At 38.8% G+C, this 19112-nt stretch overlaps 1 protein-coding gene across 3 annotated transcripts in view; it reads left to right on the top strand.

The window, feature by feature from the left end:
• Nucleotides 1-948: 948 nt before the first annotated feature.
• Nucleotides 949-19112, top strand: part of CFH (complement factor H) — a 93740-nt gene continuing 75576 nt past the window's right edge. For 2 of the 3 annotated variants that reach the window (XM_063298395.1, XM_063298396.1), the window contains exons 1-3: nucleotides 949-1117; nucleotides 14835-15026; nucleotides 15789-15894. In XM_063298395.1, the coding sequence (XP_063154465.1) occupies nucleotides 1051-1117; nucleotides 14835-15026; nucleotides 15789-15894 (365 nt within the window). In that variant the 5' untranslated portion in view covers nucleotides 949-1050. The remainder of the gene's footprint in view (nucleotides 1118-14834; nucleotides 15027-15788; nucleotides 15895-19112) is intronic. The other variant, XM_063298397.1, reaches the window with a different exon arrangement.

The following is a 19112-nucleotide window of genomic DNA, read 5'->3' as shown; positions in this document are numbered from 1 at the left end:
TCTGGGCCAGGCACACACTCGCTCAGCCTTAGGAAGATGGCAGTGGCAAACCACTTCTGAAAATGTTGCCAAGAATATTGTCTGGACTTGTTCCTGTAATTACCAAGAGGCAGGTCAACTCAATGAACCACAACAACAACAGATGAAGTTTCCTCCATGTGGAGGGCCTGCCGTGACTATAAACACTGGCCTGACCTTGCAGTCAGAGCAGCCTGCAATGGCTGCTCTTTAATAGTTTATTTCCATATGGGCAAGGTATCCATGAACACACCCAATTAATTAGGGGAGGCATTCTTTATAATTTGCTGTTCTGCACTGCATGTCTTTTAACAAGAGTCTCCACATGGCAGGACAGTGTATTCACATTTCCAGTCACAGCAGACTCATGAAATGAACAATGCAGTCAGCACTCAGCAAACCAAGAGGTAACAGGGAAGGCAAAGTATTGCAGCACTTGCTGTTTAAAACACAGGTGCAGAGAGGAGTAAAACTGTTGGCAACTACGCAAAGGGTAAAATTCTGTGACCAGGAGAACCATGGTTCTGACAGCCTCTGCTTCTGTGGTTCTGTCTTTTGTTAAGAACTGAACAAAAACTGAAAAATCCTTGATGGAGAAAAACAGGATTCCTTTTAAGCAACTTGCTTTTAATGTTGAAAAAAATAGAAGTAACAATGACCCTCTTTGTTAAGAGCTTGTAGGTGAGATTACTCACTATGTGAAGCCTAAGAGGTTGAAAACAAACAAACAAACAAGAGCTAATTGAGAAATTGGGGAGGGTTTTTATTTTTTTATATATATATATATATATATATAAACAAACCTATTTCTCTGTCCATTGCCACACGCACACACACGCCCAACCAAAGCTGAAAGGAAGAAAGAAAAGATTGGTTGCATGTGTCGCAACAGGATCAAGGGGGAGTGACTAATGAAGAAAAAGCTTAGAGTAGGCCATTCTCTGGAGCAGTCAGAAGAGGCAAAGTCAGAATAAGAAGGTTTGAGAGAAACCAGGGGAGCCTTGTGGAAGGGCAAAAGCTCCCTGCCCTGTGATGGCTTTCCGTTTTCTGGGATACGTTTTTCTAGTCCTGTCATGGGTGTGCTTTACAGCTGAGGCAGGTAAGTCAAAAAGTTAAGTGGATGCAGCATTTGATAATAACTGTATAGAAAAAAACATGGAAAGAGACAAACCATATTTAAACATAGCTTTTTGTTTTGTTTTGTTTTGTTTAAACTGGAACTCTAAGCGCCCCAACCTGAATGTACATACCAGTATTAGGAGCTCTAGATAAATTCTTTTCAAGTTTTAATTGTGGAATTAATGGAATAATTGGAATCTACTATGATTTCAGTGATCTTTGCAATAAAACAGTGTCTTGCAATCTTTACTCAGCAATCCCATATGAAGTTTTCATTATCTTGTTAGAGTTGCCAGCCCTACAGACAAATGTAACAAAAGCAAAAAGTGCAGGTATTTAGACATGAATGTTTACATTATTTTTATCATTTTCAGCACGGCATTAATCCAAAGCAATTTTTGTTAAGTAATCTTCATTGCCTGTAGGGGAATTAACAATACACTCAGAAATAAAAATAACACAAATCTGTTCATGACTACTCAGAAGTAAATCCCATTGGTTTCAATGGATCTTATTTATTAAGTATGCATAAAATTGCAAAGTAGTGGTATTGAACTATAATTAGATTTCAAAGATGTGCTGGGGAGACTGATTTTTACTAAACCACAGGGGTGTGTAGTCTTACATTTAATAATGGCTGCAAAGGCAATCATTGCTATTTAAAAAGGGGGGGGGGAGATTTCTCATGTAATTTTAGAGAAGTAATAAAATATTAAGTTTAGCCAAATTGTTAACTGCATGCTTATATATACTTACCTGGGAATAAGTCTTACTAAAGTATATGTGATAAATCTTGACTTGATGCAAATAGGATGTTATTGCTGAAGACAGTAGAACAGAGTTGTCCTTTTTATTGATTTTTGGAAAATTAAGTTGAAATCAATATTAATGTATTACATTATAAGGACAGATTCTATTTTACTTGTGTCAGATATTTCCTTATTAGTGATTTATTAAGTCTTCTATTATATTATCACTATGCTGAGATAGCAATAATGAGGATAGACTGGCTTTATATTAATTACCTCACTGATGATGCTAAGACAGTCTAAATTTGTAGTGAGAAAATGACTATAGCATCACATACCAATTTTATTTTGCATAATACAGCTGCAGTTCTGTATTTACCCTAGTAAACATTCATAGGACATCACGCTGAATTTTTTTCTATTTTTGTGATTTATACAGATGCAGCTACATAAGAATAAAAAAATATAACAGTTGTATTATTTTCTTCCTCTGGCTGCCCAATATCAAATGTTTATTATATGAAAAGCAGAAAATTACTAGGAAAGTGACAATAAGTACTGATTTTTAAAAGATGACACTGCTGTTTTTTTTAAGGTATGTTCCTCCTGCCAGGTAGTAAATAGCTATTTTAAGAATTGCTGCTTTTCATATCCTCTTTAAATATTTACTCTCAAGTTTACTAAGTTTGTTTAAATAGGTCCAACATATTTCTTGTTATTAATAATAACAAGGAAGAAATTGATCCCAAGAATGTATTATGTGCTGCTTCTGGAAATGGGCACCTCTAATTATTCCAAAGTGAATGGGTAAATGCCCACTCTCTTGGGTGTTTGTTGAGGAAGTGATCAATAACAATCATAGCCTCAGCTATAATACTAGAGCTGCTTCTGGGTTTGAGAGCTGCCAAGTAGAATCTCTTCCAATGCTTATCAAATTTAGCCTTATCACACCTGTCTTCAAACCTTTCTACCAGGAGAGGACTCAAGTGGGCATTTCATTCCAGGTCCAATAAGTCTTAAGACGTATGGAGAGACAACACCCCATTACTTTCCTACACTTCAGAACCAAAGATTGGATTCAGCTATACTACTAGCATTCACTCAATAACCGTATAGATTAATACAAATATATAAACACAATAATGATTTGAAACAATAACAACTTTTGAATTATGAACTACCCTCCCTTCCAGTCCTTTTTTTCCCCAATAATTTTATTAAGAATTACTTTAAACAGATAAAACTAATTCAGAAACCTAATACAAAAATACATTGAAAATATTTTAAAAGTACAGAAACCACCCTCCCTGAATAAAGGAAAAAAAGAAGGAAAGAATAAGAAGAAACTTCCCCCTTCATACCCAGCAAGTATACTCAACATCAGCAAGTAACCCTCCTCCCTTCCAGTCCTCATAGGCTTGTTTGGAGAATGTAATCTCTGCCCTGTAACCCAAGAACCAGACAGGTTTTTAAAAACAAAACAAAACCCAGCATATATTCAATTCCAAATGCACACAATTCAACAACCTTGGTTGCCTTACAAAAATCTCATGGCACAATTTACTCTCCCCTCTTCTTGGCTCTGCTTGATTCTTCTTGCACATCCCCCTTGCTGGCCCAGATCCAAATCCCGTTTGGCTGCTCATTGCTTCTTCTGGTCTCAATCCATTCCCTGGCTATCACACACTGGGCAACCCTTGCCATCCTGGCCTCAGTCCTCTTTCCGATGGACATGTTGGGTTGATATCCTTCATGGGTGGAAACTGCCTGCCAGTCTGTTGTCCTTGAATCCCAAGCTGCAGGCTGGCATGCCAGCAGGGCACACAACACTATTCCTTTCCTCTTGCTCATAAGCAATCTGTCTGTCACTCTCTTAAGTGGAATGTTTTGTTTTCTGTCTTCCTTTTCTGTTAAACTGCCTGACTTATGAATAATGTTTCATTTTAAAGCTTTTCCTCCTTTACTCTTGAATAATCCATCAGTCTCACTTAAGTTGCTGACTACATTTTGTTAATGCAGCCTGTAAGCATAGATAATGGGTGAGCTACTCATAATGCCACTTGTAGACATCTTTTCCAACAGCAGCCAGAATATTCAGGTCACATAAAACTCTCAGTTAAGATCACACATGTGAGAAGAATCATGAGGTCACAGAAGTTAACAAACTCTTATTACTAAAATATACAGTGGATACCCCATCACTACATATGTTGAGATTGTTGGACAGTGTTGAGGTTTAGTGTCTGTGGTCTAGACAACAGATTTCTTGACATTTCACCAGCAACTATGGCTGGCATCTTCAGAGGCAAGGTACACAGGCAATTGAGCAGGGACTGACTTGACCCTTGTCATTATAGCCAGGTGTCCTGACTTCTGATTAGTCTTTAGCCAAGCTGGTTTCTGATTGGTGCAGCTTGATGAGGGCTATATTGAGACGCTTTGATAAGCTTTTTGCAAACATGCAGGTGGTAGATGGAATATGGCTCTTTTAAGTGATGGGGACAGGACTAATCCATGTATCCTAAACAACATTTTTAATAGGAAGGAATCAATTTATGTTCTCTCTATGAACAGGTACAGTGTAATGAGTATGGTTGTAACGTGTATTTCTGTTGATCACCAAACATTATTGAGGATATAAATGAAGGAGGAAGGCATGTTACTTTTGAGGAGATTATTTTTTTTCATCTGTGTATAGTTAAGGATTTTCAAGTTGGATTAAAGTAATCCAACTTTATGGGCATTGGCAGTATATTAAATAATGCCAGTCCTAGAAAGTTGGTCTTCAGCAAAGGATCGTTACCTTGTCATGGTGCTGGAGCTTGAGCACCTCAATGATGCCATGAGCTAAACCGTGAAGGGCCACCCAAGACAGGAAGGTCTTGACAGAGAGGTGAGACTAAATGTGATCCCTGGGGAAGGTAATGGCAACCCACCTCAGTATTCTTGCCGTGAAAACTAAATGGATCAGTACAACCAGAGATATGTCGGTATACCATCGGAAGATGAGACCCCCCAGGTCGGAAGATGGTCAAAATGCTACTGGGGAGGAACAGAAGATGAGTTCAACTAGCCCCAGACGTGATGACGCAGCTAGCTCAAAGCCGAAAGGACGGCTAGCAGCCGACGGTGCTGGTGGTGAACAGCGAATCCGACGTTCTAAGGATCAACACACCATTGGAACCTGGAATGTAAGATCTATGAGCCAGGGCAAATTGGATGTGGTTATTGGTGAGATGTCAAGATTAAAGATAGACATTTTGGGTGTCAGTGAACTGAAATGGACTGGAATGAGCCACTTCACATCAAATGACCACCAGATCTACTACTGTGGACAAGAGGACCACAGAAGAAATGGAGTAGCCTTCATAATTAATAGTAAAGTGGCTAAAGCAGTGCTTGGATACAATCCAAAAAACGATAGAATGATCTCAATTCGAATTCAGGGCAAACCATCTAACATCACAGTGATCCAAATATACACCCCAACCACAGATGCTGAAGAAGCTGAAGTAGAGCAGTTCTATGAGGATCTGCAGCACCTACTGGACAATACGCCTAAAAGAGACGTTGTTTTCATCACAAGAGACTGGAATGCTAAGGTGGGCAGTCAAATGACACCTGGAATTACAGGTAAGCATGGCCTGGGAGAACAAAACGAAGCAGGACATAGGCTGATAGAATTTTGCCAAGACAATTCACTCTGCATAACAAACACTCTCTTCCAACAACCTAAGAGACGGCTTTATACATGGACTTCACCAGATGGACAACACCGAAATCAGATTGATTACATCCTCTGCAGCCAAAGGTGGCGGACATCTATACAGTCAGTAAAAACAAGACTTGGAGCTGACTGTAGTTCAGATCACGAACTTCTTCTTGCACAATTTAGGATCAGACTAAAGAGATTAGGGAAGACCCACAGATCACCTAGATATGAACACACTAATATTCCTAAGGAATATGCAGTGGAGGTGAAGAATCAATTTAAGGGACTGGACTTAGTAGATAGGGTCCCGGAAGAACTATGGACAGAAGTCCGCAACATTGTTCAGGAGGCGGCAACAAAATACATCCCAAAGAAAGAGAAAACCAAGAAGGCAAAATGGCTGACTGCTGAGACACTAGAAGTAGCCCAAGAAAGAAGGAAAGCAAAAGGCGACAGTGATAGGGGAAGATATGCCCCATTAAATGCAAAATTCCAGAGGTTAGCCAGAAGAGATAAGGAATTATTTTTAAACAAGCGATGCGCGGAAGTGGAAGAAGACAATAGAATAGGAAGGACAAGAGACCTCTTCCAGAAAATTAGAAACATAAATTCCAGGCCAAAATGGGTATGATCAAAAACAAAGATGGCAAGGACCTAACAGAAGAAGAAGAGATCAAGAAAATGTGGCAAGAATATACAGAAGACCTGTATAGGAAGGATAACAATATCGGGGATAGCTTTGACAATGTGGTCAGTGAGCTAGAGCCAGACATCCTGAAGAGTGAGGTTGAATGGGCCTTAAGAAGCATTGCTAATAACAAGGCAGCAGGAGACGACGGCATCCCAGCTGAACTGTTCAAAATCTTGCAAGATGATGCTGTCAAGGTAATGCATGCTATATGCCAGCAAATTTGGAAAACACAAGAATGGCCATCAGATTGGAAAAAATCAACTTATATCCCCATACCAAAAAAGGGAAACACTAAAGAATGTTCAAACTATCGAACAGTGGCACTCATTTCACATGCCAGTAAGGTAATGCTCAAGATCCTGCAAGGTAGACTTCAGCAATTCATGGAGCAAGCATTGCCAGATGCACAAGCTGGGTTTAGAAAAGGCAGAGGAACTAGGGACCAAATTGCCAATATCCGATGGATAATGGAAAAAGCCAGGGAGTTTCAGAAAAACATCTATTTCTGTTTTATTGACTATTCTAAAGCCTTTGGCTGTGTGGACCATAACTAATTGTGGCAAGTTCTTAGTGGTATGGGGATACCAAGTCATCTTGTATGCCTCCTGAAGAATCTGTATAACGACCAAGTAGCAACAGTAAGAACAGACCACGGAACAATGGACTGGTTTAAGATTGGGAAAGGAGTACAGCAGGGCTGTATACTCTCACCCTACCTATTCAACTTGTATGCAGAACACATCATGTGGCATGCTGGGCTTGAGGAATCCAAGGCTGGAGTTAAAATCGCTGGAAGAAACATTAACAATCTCAGATATGCAGATGATACCACTTTGATGGCTGAAAGTGAAGAGGAACTGAGGAGCCTTATGATGAAGGTGAAGGAAGAAAGTGCAAAAGCTGGCTTGCAGCTAAACCTCAAAAAAACCAAGATTATGGCAACCAGCTTGATTGATAACTGGCAAATAGAGGGAGAAAGTGTAGAAGCAGTGAAAGACTTTGTATTTCTAGGTGCAAAGATTACTGCAGATGCTGACTGCAGTCAGGAAATCAGAAGACGCTTAATCGGGAGAAGAGCAACGACAAATCTCAATAAAATAGTTAAGAGCAGAGACATCACACTGACAACAAAGGTCCGCATAGTTAAAGCAATGGTGTTCCCCGTAGTAACATATGGCTGCGAGAGCTGGACCGTAAGGAAGGCTGAGAGAAGGAAGATCGATGCTTTGGAACTGTGGTGTTGGAGGAAAATTCTGAGAGTGCCTTGGACTGCAAGAAGATCAAACTAGTCCATCCTCCAGGAAATAAAGCCAGACTGCTCACTGGAGGGAATGATGTTAAAGGCAAAACTCAAATACTTTGGCTACATAATGAGAAGACAGGACACCCTGGAGAAGATGCTGATGCTAGGGAGCGTGGAAGACAAAAGGAAGAGGAGCTGACCAAGGGCAAGGTGGATGGATGATATTATAGAGGTGACGGACTCGTCCCTGGGGGAGCTGGGGGTGTTGTCGACCGACAGGAAGCTCTGGCGTGGGCTGGTCCATGAAGTCACAAAGAGTAGGAAGCGACTAAACGAATAAACAACAACAGAAAGTTGGTACTGGTAACTTTTCTGAGAGAGAGCATTATTTCTTCAATCAAAATGTCTTTTAAAATGTTCCCATTGTGTGCACAGAAAATGAGACTGATAGTAGGAAAGAACATTTTGTGAAGTAGAAATACCATGTACCATAACCCAGATTCAACATCCTGGCTATTCAATGAAACAAATTAAATAAAATCTAATGTAATTTAACTTTAAAGAGGCAATTCATTGAATATAAATAAAAAGGGAGGCGATTGGTTTTCCTCTTTTTAAGAAAGATTCTATTGTTCGCTACTGTGAAAATATGCTTAAAGTATCTGGCAGAAATCTCAGACATCAAAAGAAGGGCTGAATCAAATTCCTCATACCAGGGGTTGGGGCTACAGTATGTGTGTGTGTGTGTGAGAGAGAGATTTATACACCACTCTTCAATTGGATATGATACAAAAATCACAATAATTACAGGGAATCCAGTGGGCATCAGTCTCTCCAGTTAAAGCAATATGAGATAATAACTTTGGTAAGATGTGCTCCCAAAGCAGAGGGGCAGGAGTGGAGGAAACCTGCTGTGTTAAAGTTCAGAGCAGCTGGAGTGATCAAGTGATAGTTAAATGAATGGTTTGCATAATTTATTTACTTAGTTTAGACTACAAGTTCCTTTCCCACGAAGTTATAGATAAGGACTTTTTCTATGTAAGTATAGTTTAGGGTCAAAGCATGTCTTGAGACCTTTACCTTACATTTCTTCTGCTTTCACTGGTAGTGTGTTCCTGGGTGTCTGCTTATATATTCCTCTTGAGTTATTGTCTAAAGCAGGGTTTCCCAAACTGTAAGGTGTACCTCCCTTGGGGAGATGCAGACGAAGTCCAGGGGAGGTGTAAAGACCTTTTTAGTACATTGTTACAATCAATCCACCTGTCCCAAAGTTTCATTGTATTGCTCATTGTTCATTTGTGTTCATTTTAGTGTTTGGATTTTTAAGGGAGGTGTGTATATTAAGCTTACACTAAAGGGAGGTGCTATGGCAAAAAGTTTAGGAACCCCCAATTTAGAATCATGCTGGATGGAACTGCACATGTTAAGCCACAAAAATGACTTGATAGAGCTAATTTTTTTTAAGGACATGGATTTGAAACATTCACAAGAAATTATCATCTTTATTCACCCTTAACCTGCATGTATCCAGAGGCAGCTGGGTGGCTGTAGTTGGAGATAAAACAGAGACTCAAACACAAATAGTACATCAGCACTATTGTGACCTGTAAAAGAATCTACAAAATATAATTTGGATATTCTGAAATAAGATCAGAAAATAGATTATTTCAGGACTTGAAGCATTATTCATTACAGAGAGGACTGATATAAAATAATAGCAAAAGTCTATTCAGATCATCAGTTCTCATATCAAGGAAAAAAGAACATTTCTATTTACAAAATTGAATGTTGGAGCAATCCAACATTCTTATGTTAGTCCATAAGAAGAAGATCCAAAGTCCACAGTTAGGTAATATTTACTGTAAGGATCAACCCGCCTTTTGGAACATCATCACCCCTGAGGTTAGATTGGCCACAACCCTGTTGGCCTTTAGGAAGTCCCTAGAGATATGGCTGTGCCATCAGGCCTGGGAATCCCATGGAGGTATGGAGCCTGTAAGATGGCTGTATTGTTCTAAGCTGTTAGCTGGCATTCTCCCACATTTCATGTTCCTGGTTAATTTGTTTTTATTATTTTTATTTATATGAGTTTTGTTGTTTTAACTTGTGAGCTGCCCAGAGTCATGTATGTGAGATGGGTGGCTATATAAATTGAAACAAATAAATAAGTAAACCAAAATGACACAAGATAATACATGAAGTATGAGACAAGGGATAGGAAAGAAACAAAAGCAAAACTCAGTTCAGGTGATAAACATCAACTCAACAGTTCAAAATCTTCAGACCGAATGGATTTGTTAATAATAAGTATAATCAATGACACAATTAATTACGTAGGGATGAAGAAAATGGTTGCGCCTCCAGTTATGAAAAGACAAAGACCATTAGTTTCTGATATTCATCTTCCCTTTGGCAAAGAACACAAAGATGCTGACTCTAATTTTGAGGGGTTTCTAAAGGAATTGGCATGCTAGTCTCTGTTACAGGTGAACTCATTTATGATGGTTTAGGTATTTGTGAATTACAGGCCAATCCACTTCAAATTGCAGGCCATAAACAGTTCTATTGCAATCAAACTTGTCTTTCACTTTGAATGGCTTTTTCTCATTGGGGCTGTAATGAATGCCTTTCCCAATAAAGTACTCAGACTCATAAAGCAAAGTTTAAGTTCTGATTTTATTAGGAATAGAATGCAAACATAATGAAAGCTGAGAATGAGAAAAGCGCGCCTAAAATCAAACTAAATAGCCCCGCTACAAACAGAGTCCCACCCCCCCTTCAAACGTCTCAAATTCACATTCCCAGGTGCTCCTAACGAGTTCTGCTGATCAACGGGCAAAATGACCTTGAACCAAAAAGATAACCCAAACACATTCCTGCCTAACGAACAGAGATAGAGGGCTTAGTACAAGGTTTCTCAGCAGCTCCCTCCCAGCTAGGAACGCGCGTCAGCACCCTGGCATGCAAACCGTTATGATGTACCATGCACATCGAAACAATGAGCATGACAGGGGCTCTCTTTGGTCAATCATGACATGTTTATACTATGTAACAGCTCCCTCTGGTGGCTGAATCATTGCTTAATCCTATAGGTTACTTTAAAATGTCTCAGCAAGAGAATCTCTTCTCAGTGATGGTCTTCTGATTATAGCTGTAGTTTGAGCTGGATAGATAAGTCGCATGTCACATTTGTGAAGGACACCATTTTATGTTCCTAATTTAGTCTAAATTATTCCCCTTAAAGCTGTAACGTTTTGTCTTCGATGTTCTAAAAGGTCTCAGAAGTTCCACTGAAGTTAATTTTTTTAACATTTTCAAAGAAGTATATAGGATTGTTCTTTAAATGTTTTAATCAATTAAATTATTACAATATTTAATTAAATGTGCTGGAATAACCAGGCAAAAAAAGGAAAATATTAGTCAAAATTTAACATGAAGCAATCATTTAGAAATATTTCTAATTTCATAGCAATAAATGCCTCTTCTGAAATACTGCCTGCTATGACGTATTCTAGGTGTGATACAGTAGGGTGATCGAGGAATGCTATCAAATGCAGTTGCCAATAAAAGTATAGTAGGTAACAGTAGGAGACATCTGGTTAGAACCCAGGAGACCGTGAGTTCTAGTCGTGCTTTGGGTACAAAGCCAGCTGGGTGATTTGGAGCCAGTCACTCTCTCTCAGCCCTAGGAAGGAGGCAATGGCAAACCATTTCCGAAAAACCTTGCCAAGAAAACTGCAGGGACTAATCCAGGCACTCGCCAGGAATCAACAGTGACTTGAAGGCACACACACACTCACAGGAGGTGTGGAGATGGATTTCCCATTACAGAAGCTGGATATTTATAAGAAATGTACCATTTTAGAATCTATGCAAGTTATCTAAGCTGAAATTAATAGTATAATTAACAGTGTGCTGACTATCATAAATGGCCTTAGGAAGATAAGGCCATTTGAAACAAAGTTTAAATTAAATCTGTTTATAGTAAATAGTGTTGACAGATATGGACCAGCATAAATCTGTGTTCTAATCCACATTAGCCACAGAAGTCAGCTGGGTAACTTTGGACCAGTCACTCCTTTCCTACAGTGTTCCATCTGTCTTTTTATCTTTTGTTGGTTTCTGGTTTCTATTTCTGTTCTGTCAAAGTCTTTACTACTACTTCTTTTTTTTGCGTTTTTTGTTTCCAGTTGGGCTTCTTGACTCTTCTCCTGGTCCAAAGGTGTCTAGAAGATCTTTTGTGTAACACCAGGTCTGGGGGAAGAAAAAAAATGCCTCTCTCACCCCAGTTTTCCCAACTTCTGCCCCCTTTTCTGTTGTATCTTTCCTAGCAGACCTGTTTATCCTTTGGTTTTACTTGCTACTTTTATTCCTCGGCTTTGGCTCTGTTTATTTAGCCTATTCTTCATGAGGCCTGTGGCTGCAGAGCTCCCAAGTAGCCATCTTGTCTTCCTCCTCCTCCTTCTCCCTGTCCAGTGCTGCTGTTTGATTTGCAGATGCTGTTTGATTGGCAGCTGGGTCATCCTGATGATGGGGGAGGGCTATAAGGGAGGGGAAGGAAGGAACAGATGCTTATTATCTGCCAAGGCAGTCTGTCCTTCGGCACGCCAACTTCTACCTTTTAGGGAAGGCTGTTGAGAAGGTAGTCAAACAGCTGTTGCAGAGGATCCTGGAAGAAGCAGATTGTTTGAACCCATTTCAATCAGATTTCAGGCCAGGATTCTGATGACCTTTGGCAGAGCCAGGATTGGGATTCTGTGTTCCTCCTTGTACTCCTCTATTTCTCAGCAGCTGTCTTTTACTTTGATTACAGTATCCTTCTGGACTAACTTAGAAGGATAGTTTGGGAATTGGGCACACCATGTGTAATGGTATGTGGGAATGACAGGAGGAAGAGCTGCAGACTAGACAACTGTCACATAAGAGTTATCTCAGTCCACAGAAGGAAGGGTGGGGGGTGGGAAGCATTTCAGAAGGGACTCTCTTTTCGGCGGAGTTAAAGGAAAAGAGGTGAGAAATACTTTCAGACTTGCAAGATTCTGTTAATATAACCTTACAATAAAGGTAGAGCTAGTATTCATGATTGTGCTTCATGTCTGGACTACCTTGAAGGGCTAACACCATGTTACAGTGGTTCTTCTCCTTTCTCAGCAGCTGGTTCCAATCAGAGTTGGTGGGGGGAGAGGTCATGCCATCAGCCCCTCATCCTTTGGGTGCCTCGGTGCTTCATACTCAGTTCCCTCCTGTTTATATTTAGGTAAAAGTGCTAGGGAGATCCTATGTCAGCTAAGAGACTGGCATCAATATATGGATGATGACCAGTTGTGTAACTTAATCCTGGGCAGGCCAAGTTATGCTGTCAATATACCATCTCAGTATCTGGAGGCTGTGTCCATCTGGATGGGGAGGAACAGACTCAGACTCAATCCTGCTGAGACCAACTGGATTTTTGTTCCCCACCTCCTCCCAGATCTGGGGACTTTCCATCTTTAATCTTGGATGAGGCTGCATTCCCCCACTCAAGACTGATGCCTAATCTGGGAGTCTCTGGAATTTATTTTTATTTATTTATTTAATCAATTTTTATACCCACCTATCTCAACAAGTGACTCTGGGTAGTGAACAATATTAAAAACAAACATAAAAATAATTACAACCGCAATTACAAGAATTAAAATTCATAGTATCTGAGAAAAATATCACAATTATCACTTGTTAACACACCCAGGAGATGGGTCCCTTTACACACTTGTGGCCCCAAGTTCTGTTCTCTGGGCACAGAACCTGGTCTTTAGGGCCTTACGAAAGGCCAGCGGAGTTAGAGCCGAGCTGATCTCTGGAGGGAAAATGTTCCAAAGGGCAGGTGCTACAACAGAAAAGGCTCACCTTCTGGGCCCTGCCAACCAGCATTCCTTAACTGACAGAACCCTGAGCACACCCATCCTGCCAGACCAGACTGGATGGCTAGAAATGACTGGGAGAGACCCAGTTCCAAGTCATGGAGGACTTTAAAGGTGGTGACCAGCACCTGGAATTTCACCTGGAAGCACACCAGCAACCAATGTAGCTCACAAAGTAGTGGTGTCGCATGCGCCGAGTAACCAGCATCATTTACTACCCATGCTGCCTTATTCTGCACCAGATGAAGCTCCCAAATGCTCTTCAAAGGTAGCCCCACATACAGCACATTGCAATAGTCCAGATGCCAGGGCAAAAGGGCATAAGTGACAGTGAGCAGGGCTCCTGGTCCAGAACGAGCCAGTTTGGTCTAGTGGTTAAGGCACCAGGCTAGAAACCAGGAGACCGTGAATCTAGTCCCACCTTAGGCATGAAAGCTGCTGGGTGACTTTGGGCCAGTCTCTCTCTCTCGGCCCAACTCACCCCACAACTTTGATTACAGTATCCTTCTGGACTAACTTAGAAGGATAGTTTGGGAATTGGGCACACCATGTGTAATGGTATGTGGGAATGACAGGAGGAAGAGCTGCAGACTAGACAACTGTCACATAAGTTGTTGTTGTTATGGGGAAAATGGGAGGAGGAAGGAGTATTAGCTATGTTCCCCGCCTTGAGTTATTTATAAAAATTATAAAGGCAGATTAAAAAAAACTAATAATATCCCCCCAGAAATCTGTTTGGCTCCCACCCTGATAACATTCCAGAAGTCTTTAAAACCCCTTGGAACAGGGTATGGAGCCCCATTAGTTGTGTTTCCTGTTATAGGGACTGTGTTTGTCCAAACACATTTGGTTTAGTCTTGTTTTCTATTTTTTAGGGTAAGCTGTCCAGAGTTGTTGTGGAGTTAGGCGGCCTCTAAATCTTATATCTAAATATAAATAAATATTTACCGAACTGTGAAAAAAATAAAGCGGAAATTAAACATAGCGTAGAATCAAATAATGTAAAACACAATTGTTGGAAATGAAATGAAAATAGACTAACTTTTAATTTACATTTTTTCCAGCTGTACATCTCTAATTAAGAACACATATGATCAAACACTTTATAGCTCATTTTACAGTTTTGTACACCATCACATTTTACAGATGCATTGCTACTGCAACTCATATAATTCCAAACTAGTGTGACCTCTGGCATTCTTAGGGAAGGCTGGTCTGTCCAGTGGCCAATGTTATACAATTTACCATTATCTGAGCAAAACTAATGGAACTATTCTGAGTGGTTGTAAAGCTATCCTTTTACAAAAGAATTAATTTTTTAACTCATTTTTTACAAATTACAGAACACAAGATTTGGCAGTTAGGTTTTGCTGAATGCTGTTTCTTTTTCATTGCTATCTAGCTGAAAAAGAATGTGGACCACCTCCTAGAAGAGATCATGAACAGCCTGTGGAAGAATTGATTGAAGAGTCATTTGCACATGGAATGACAATATCATATAAATGCCGACCTGGATACGTCAAAGCTTGGGCTGTTAGAGTTCGCTGTAATGATGGAATCTGGGAACAATTGTCACCTTTGAAGAACTGCACAGGTAAGTAATAAAATGTTTGCAAAATTCAGTGAAGTAGGATACTGAAATGCTTGAGAAGTATTCTTTCCCCATTTCTGATTAGTATTTTTGATTATATGCCATCAAGTTGATGTCAGCTCGTTCTCCTGGACCATCTGTTCCCAACTTGTCTTTCAGGTCTTCAAAGGTGAACTCATCATTGCTGTAACTGAGTCCATCCACCTTGCTGCTGGTCATCCTCTTCTTCTCTTTCCTTCCACCTTTCCCAGTGTTCTCCAGAGAGCTAGGTCTTTGCATAATGTGTTCAAAGTAGGATAATTTGAACACGGTTGTTCAGATAGTATTAAGAAGTCCCATTTTTAAAAGCTTGAAATTATATTGCTTTTTTTGTCTCTTTTTTCCCATGTATTTTGTGCTTCACTTTGTATTCTTTGTTTTTACTTGATACTCAGTGCCACGAATTACATTATTAATGACTACAAATAGACACTACCTTTCAGACAAGATGCTAGGAGGATTGTATAGCTGCTTCCATGAGTAACAGCCTTGCATTTGCAAGGGTTAATGAAAGGGATTTAATATGATTCCACATCACTCAGAAAGTGCTCACCAGTGAGGTGAAACAGGAATGGGAGGATTCTGAATGCAGTGAGACCATCTTTAGTTCATGTTACCAGTGAAACAGGAAAGGGGGGATGCCAGCGCTGGGCAGTCTGAGGGCTTTCCAAACACTAATTTCTTGCTGTATTGCATTGCATTACCTTTTATTTTTTTAATTTCCAGGAGTATCTTGTGGACATCCTGGAGACGCTGATTATGCCACTTTTGAACTTGTCCGTGGGAATGGTTTTACTTTTGGTGCCCGTGTTGTTTATACGTGTGATGAAGGGTAATCCTTTTTTTTTAATAGAACTTTATTAATTTTCAGAGTAAAGTTAAAATACAAAATATAGACTATAGAAAAGATGAAGTACAGGACTAAAAAGAAAAAAGAAAAACGATAAAAGTACAAAGCAGACCGAAAACAGAAACAGAAAGTGACTTCCGACCTTCTCCAATATAGATAAAAATGCATTTACAAATATAATCTCTGACCATTAGTTAAACCTTAGTAACATTATTTCTATCAAATCAAACCATTTAATCATTAAAACCCAAAATCAAAACTTCATTTTTTTCTGACACAAGCAGATAGTCTAAAAGTGGTTGCCAAATAGCGACAAATCCAGACATGGTATTTTGTCTTATCAGCACTCTTAACTTGGCCATTTGGGGCAGCTCCATCAGTTTGATAATCCAGTCTTCCATGGTAGGAATTTGTGGTTCTTTCCATCTTTGTGCATATAAAGGTCTTGCTGCTGTAATCATGTATAAAAGCAAAGTCCCATGTTGTTTCTCAAGCTGCTTCTCCATCAATACCAAGAGAAACAGCTCTGGGTTTTTTGTAAGTCCACCTTAAGGATCTTTTGAATATTAACACATATTTGATCCCAAAATATTTTGGCCTTCTCACAAGTCCACCAAAGATGATAAAAAGTTCCTTCACCAAGAAAACATTTCCAACAAACATCCGTTACTCCATTATGCATTTTTGACAACTTATCTGAAGTTAAATACCAATGATACATCATTTTATAAAAAATCTCTTTTAAGTTATAATTCAAAGTAAATTTCAAACCTTTGTTCCACATATTCTTCCATTGCTCGAACATAATATTATATCCAAAATTCCTAGCCATTTAATCATACATTCTTTAACTTGTTCATCTTCTAAATTAATCTGTGACATTTTATACACCTTTGCAATAATATGTTAATCATTATACAGAATTCCATTTCAAATTGAGTTGTTTCATTGACAAATTTAAAATTCTTTTTATTCACTTTAAAACGTACTGACAGTTGCGCATATGTGAACCAATGACATGCAAAACCTTCCAACTCTAACTGTTCCCTTGTTTTAAGCTTCGGTTCACCCTCTTCAAAGTTTAACAAATCTTTATAATTTAGCCATCTTGTTCTCCCCACATTTTCTCTTCTAACATATGCTTCATGAGGTGAGAACCACAGTGGTACATTAGGAGACATTCTTGCTTTATGTTTATTCCAAATCCTCATTATGGCATTCCTAGAAAATGGTTTTTAAAAATTTTATTAACTTTATCATACCACAAATAGGGGTGTCACCCAAATCTCAGTTCGTGTCCTTCAAGTTGCAATATCTTCCTGTTCTTCATAATTATCCATTCCTTCATCCAAAGCAAACAACAGGCATCAAAATACAATTTTAAATCAGGTAAACCCAAACCTCCTCATTCTTTGATATCTTGTAACAATTTATATTTAATTCTTGGTTTCTTGCCTTGCCAAATGAACTTACAGATATCCTTCTGCCATTGCTTGAATGGTAAATCTGTTGTCAAAATCAGTATAGTCTGAAAGAGAAACAACGTCCTAGGCAAAACATTCATCTTAATCACAGATATTCTCCCCATAAGCGACAGTTGTAATTTTTCCCGTCTTAACAGATCTTTTTTCACATGATTCCAAATTTTAACATAATTATTCTGGAACAACATACTATTCTTGGGTGATAAAATCACTCCCAAATATCTAACCTTTTTTTTCAATCTTAAAACCAGTCTTACCCAACAACAATTCTTGATTGGACGAAGTCATATTTTTAGTCAGCATCTTTGTTCTTTTGTTTATTTACTTTAAGTCCTGCCAATGACCCAAATTCTTTCAATTTCTTCATCAGATGTTCTGCAGTATCCAGAGGGTCAAAACTAAATAATCAGTGAAAGCCCTTAGTTTAAAAACCTCTTTTTTAATCTTTAGGCCCTTTATTTGTTCATCTCATCTAATATCTCTATTAAAAACTTCCAACACCAAGATAAACAGCAATGGCGACAAAGGACTTCCTTGTCTTGTTCCTTTTTGTATATGACATGGATCAGTTAACTCATCATTCACAGTGAGTTTTGGGGTGTATAAATTGACTTAATTCCCTAAATAAAATACTCTCCAAAATCCACATTTTCCAAGACTTTAAACATGAAACTCCAGTTCAAATTATCAAAGGCTTTCTTTGCGTCTAGGAAAATAAGAGCCACTTGACGCTCATTGTGATATTGTAAATATTCTATAATGTCCAAGACAATACTTACATTATCTTTTAGCTGTCTTTTGGGTAAGAACCCACACTGATCATGGTAGATAAATTCCTGTAAAATTTTCTTCATTTTTTCAGCCAGTATTGAGGCAAATATTTTATAATCATTGTTAGCAATGAAATTGGTCTGTAATTCTTAATCAAAGAAGGGTCTTGACCTTCCTTTGGTAGAAGTGCAATATTAGCTTCTTTCCATAAATTTGCAAGTAAACCAGCATGTAAACTGAGGAAAGAAAGAGAGAAGAAAAGGACATTATTGCAGAGCCTAACAAAATAGAATTCCTCAGTCTTTTAAAAGATTGAAGAATCTGATCCTCAAAACTTCTATAATATGATGCAGGCAAACCATCAGGGCCTGGTGCTTTTCCCAATTTAGTTCTTTTTATAGCTTCCACTATTTAAAAAGGAGTTATAGGATTATTCAATGTTGCTTCTGTGACTGAAAGTTTTGGTAGATCTTGTCTGTTCATCTATCTTCTCCAAAGAGACTTCTTGTTTTTTATACAAGTTAGCAAAAAGAAAACTATAACATGCTTTCTTAATCTTCTCATTGTCCAATAATTCCACATTTCCTTCTTGAATCTTTAATATCCTTTTCTTCTCTCTTTCTTTCCTCAGTTTATATGCTAACCATCTTCCTGGTTTACTTGCAAATTCAAAATGTCTCTGTTTAGTATGTTTCAACTTCGGTTCTATTTCTTTCACAGTCAACACTGATAAATGCAAGAGTAATCCTTTTGTTGCTGTTTTTTCTCCTTTCTGATTATTCATCATATATAACCTGTAGGGTCAGACATGACTCCGTGCTTGCACAGGGGACCTTTCACCTTTCACATAGCCTGTATATTAAAAAAACCCAAAAGCTCTGTCTTCCAAAAGGATAATGCAATTATATTGTATTCTAGTGTGGGAGTTGTTTATGCAGCTGTAAC

This window comes from Candoia aspera, chromosome 3 (genome assembly GCF_035149785.1).
Source record: "Candoia aspera isolate rCanAsp1 chromosome 3, rCanAsp1.hap2, whole genome shotgun sequence".
Lineage (NCBI taxonomy): Eukaryota > Metazoa > Chordata > Lepidosauria > Squamata > Boidae > Candoia > Candoia aspera.
This window is presented reverse-complemented; position numbering and strand designations above follow the sequence as displayed.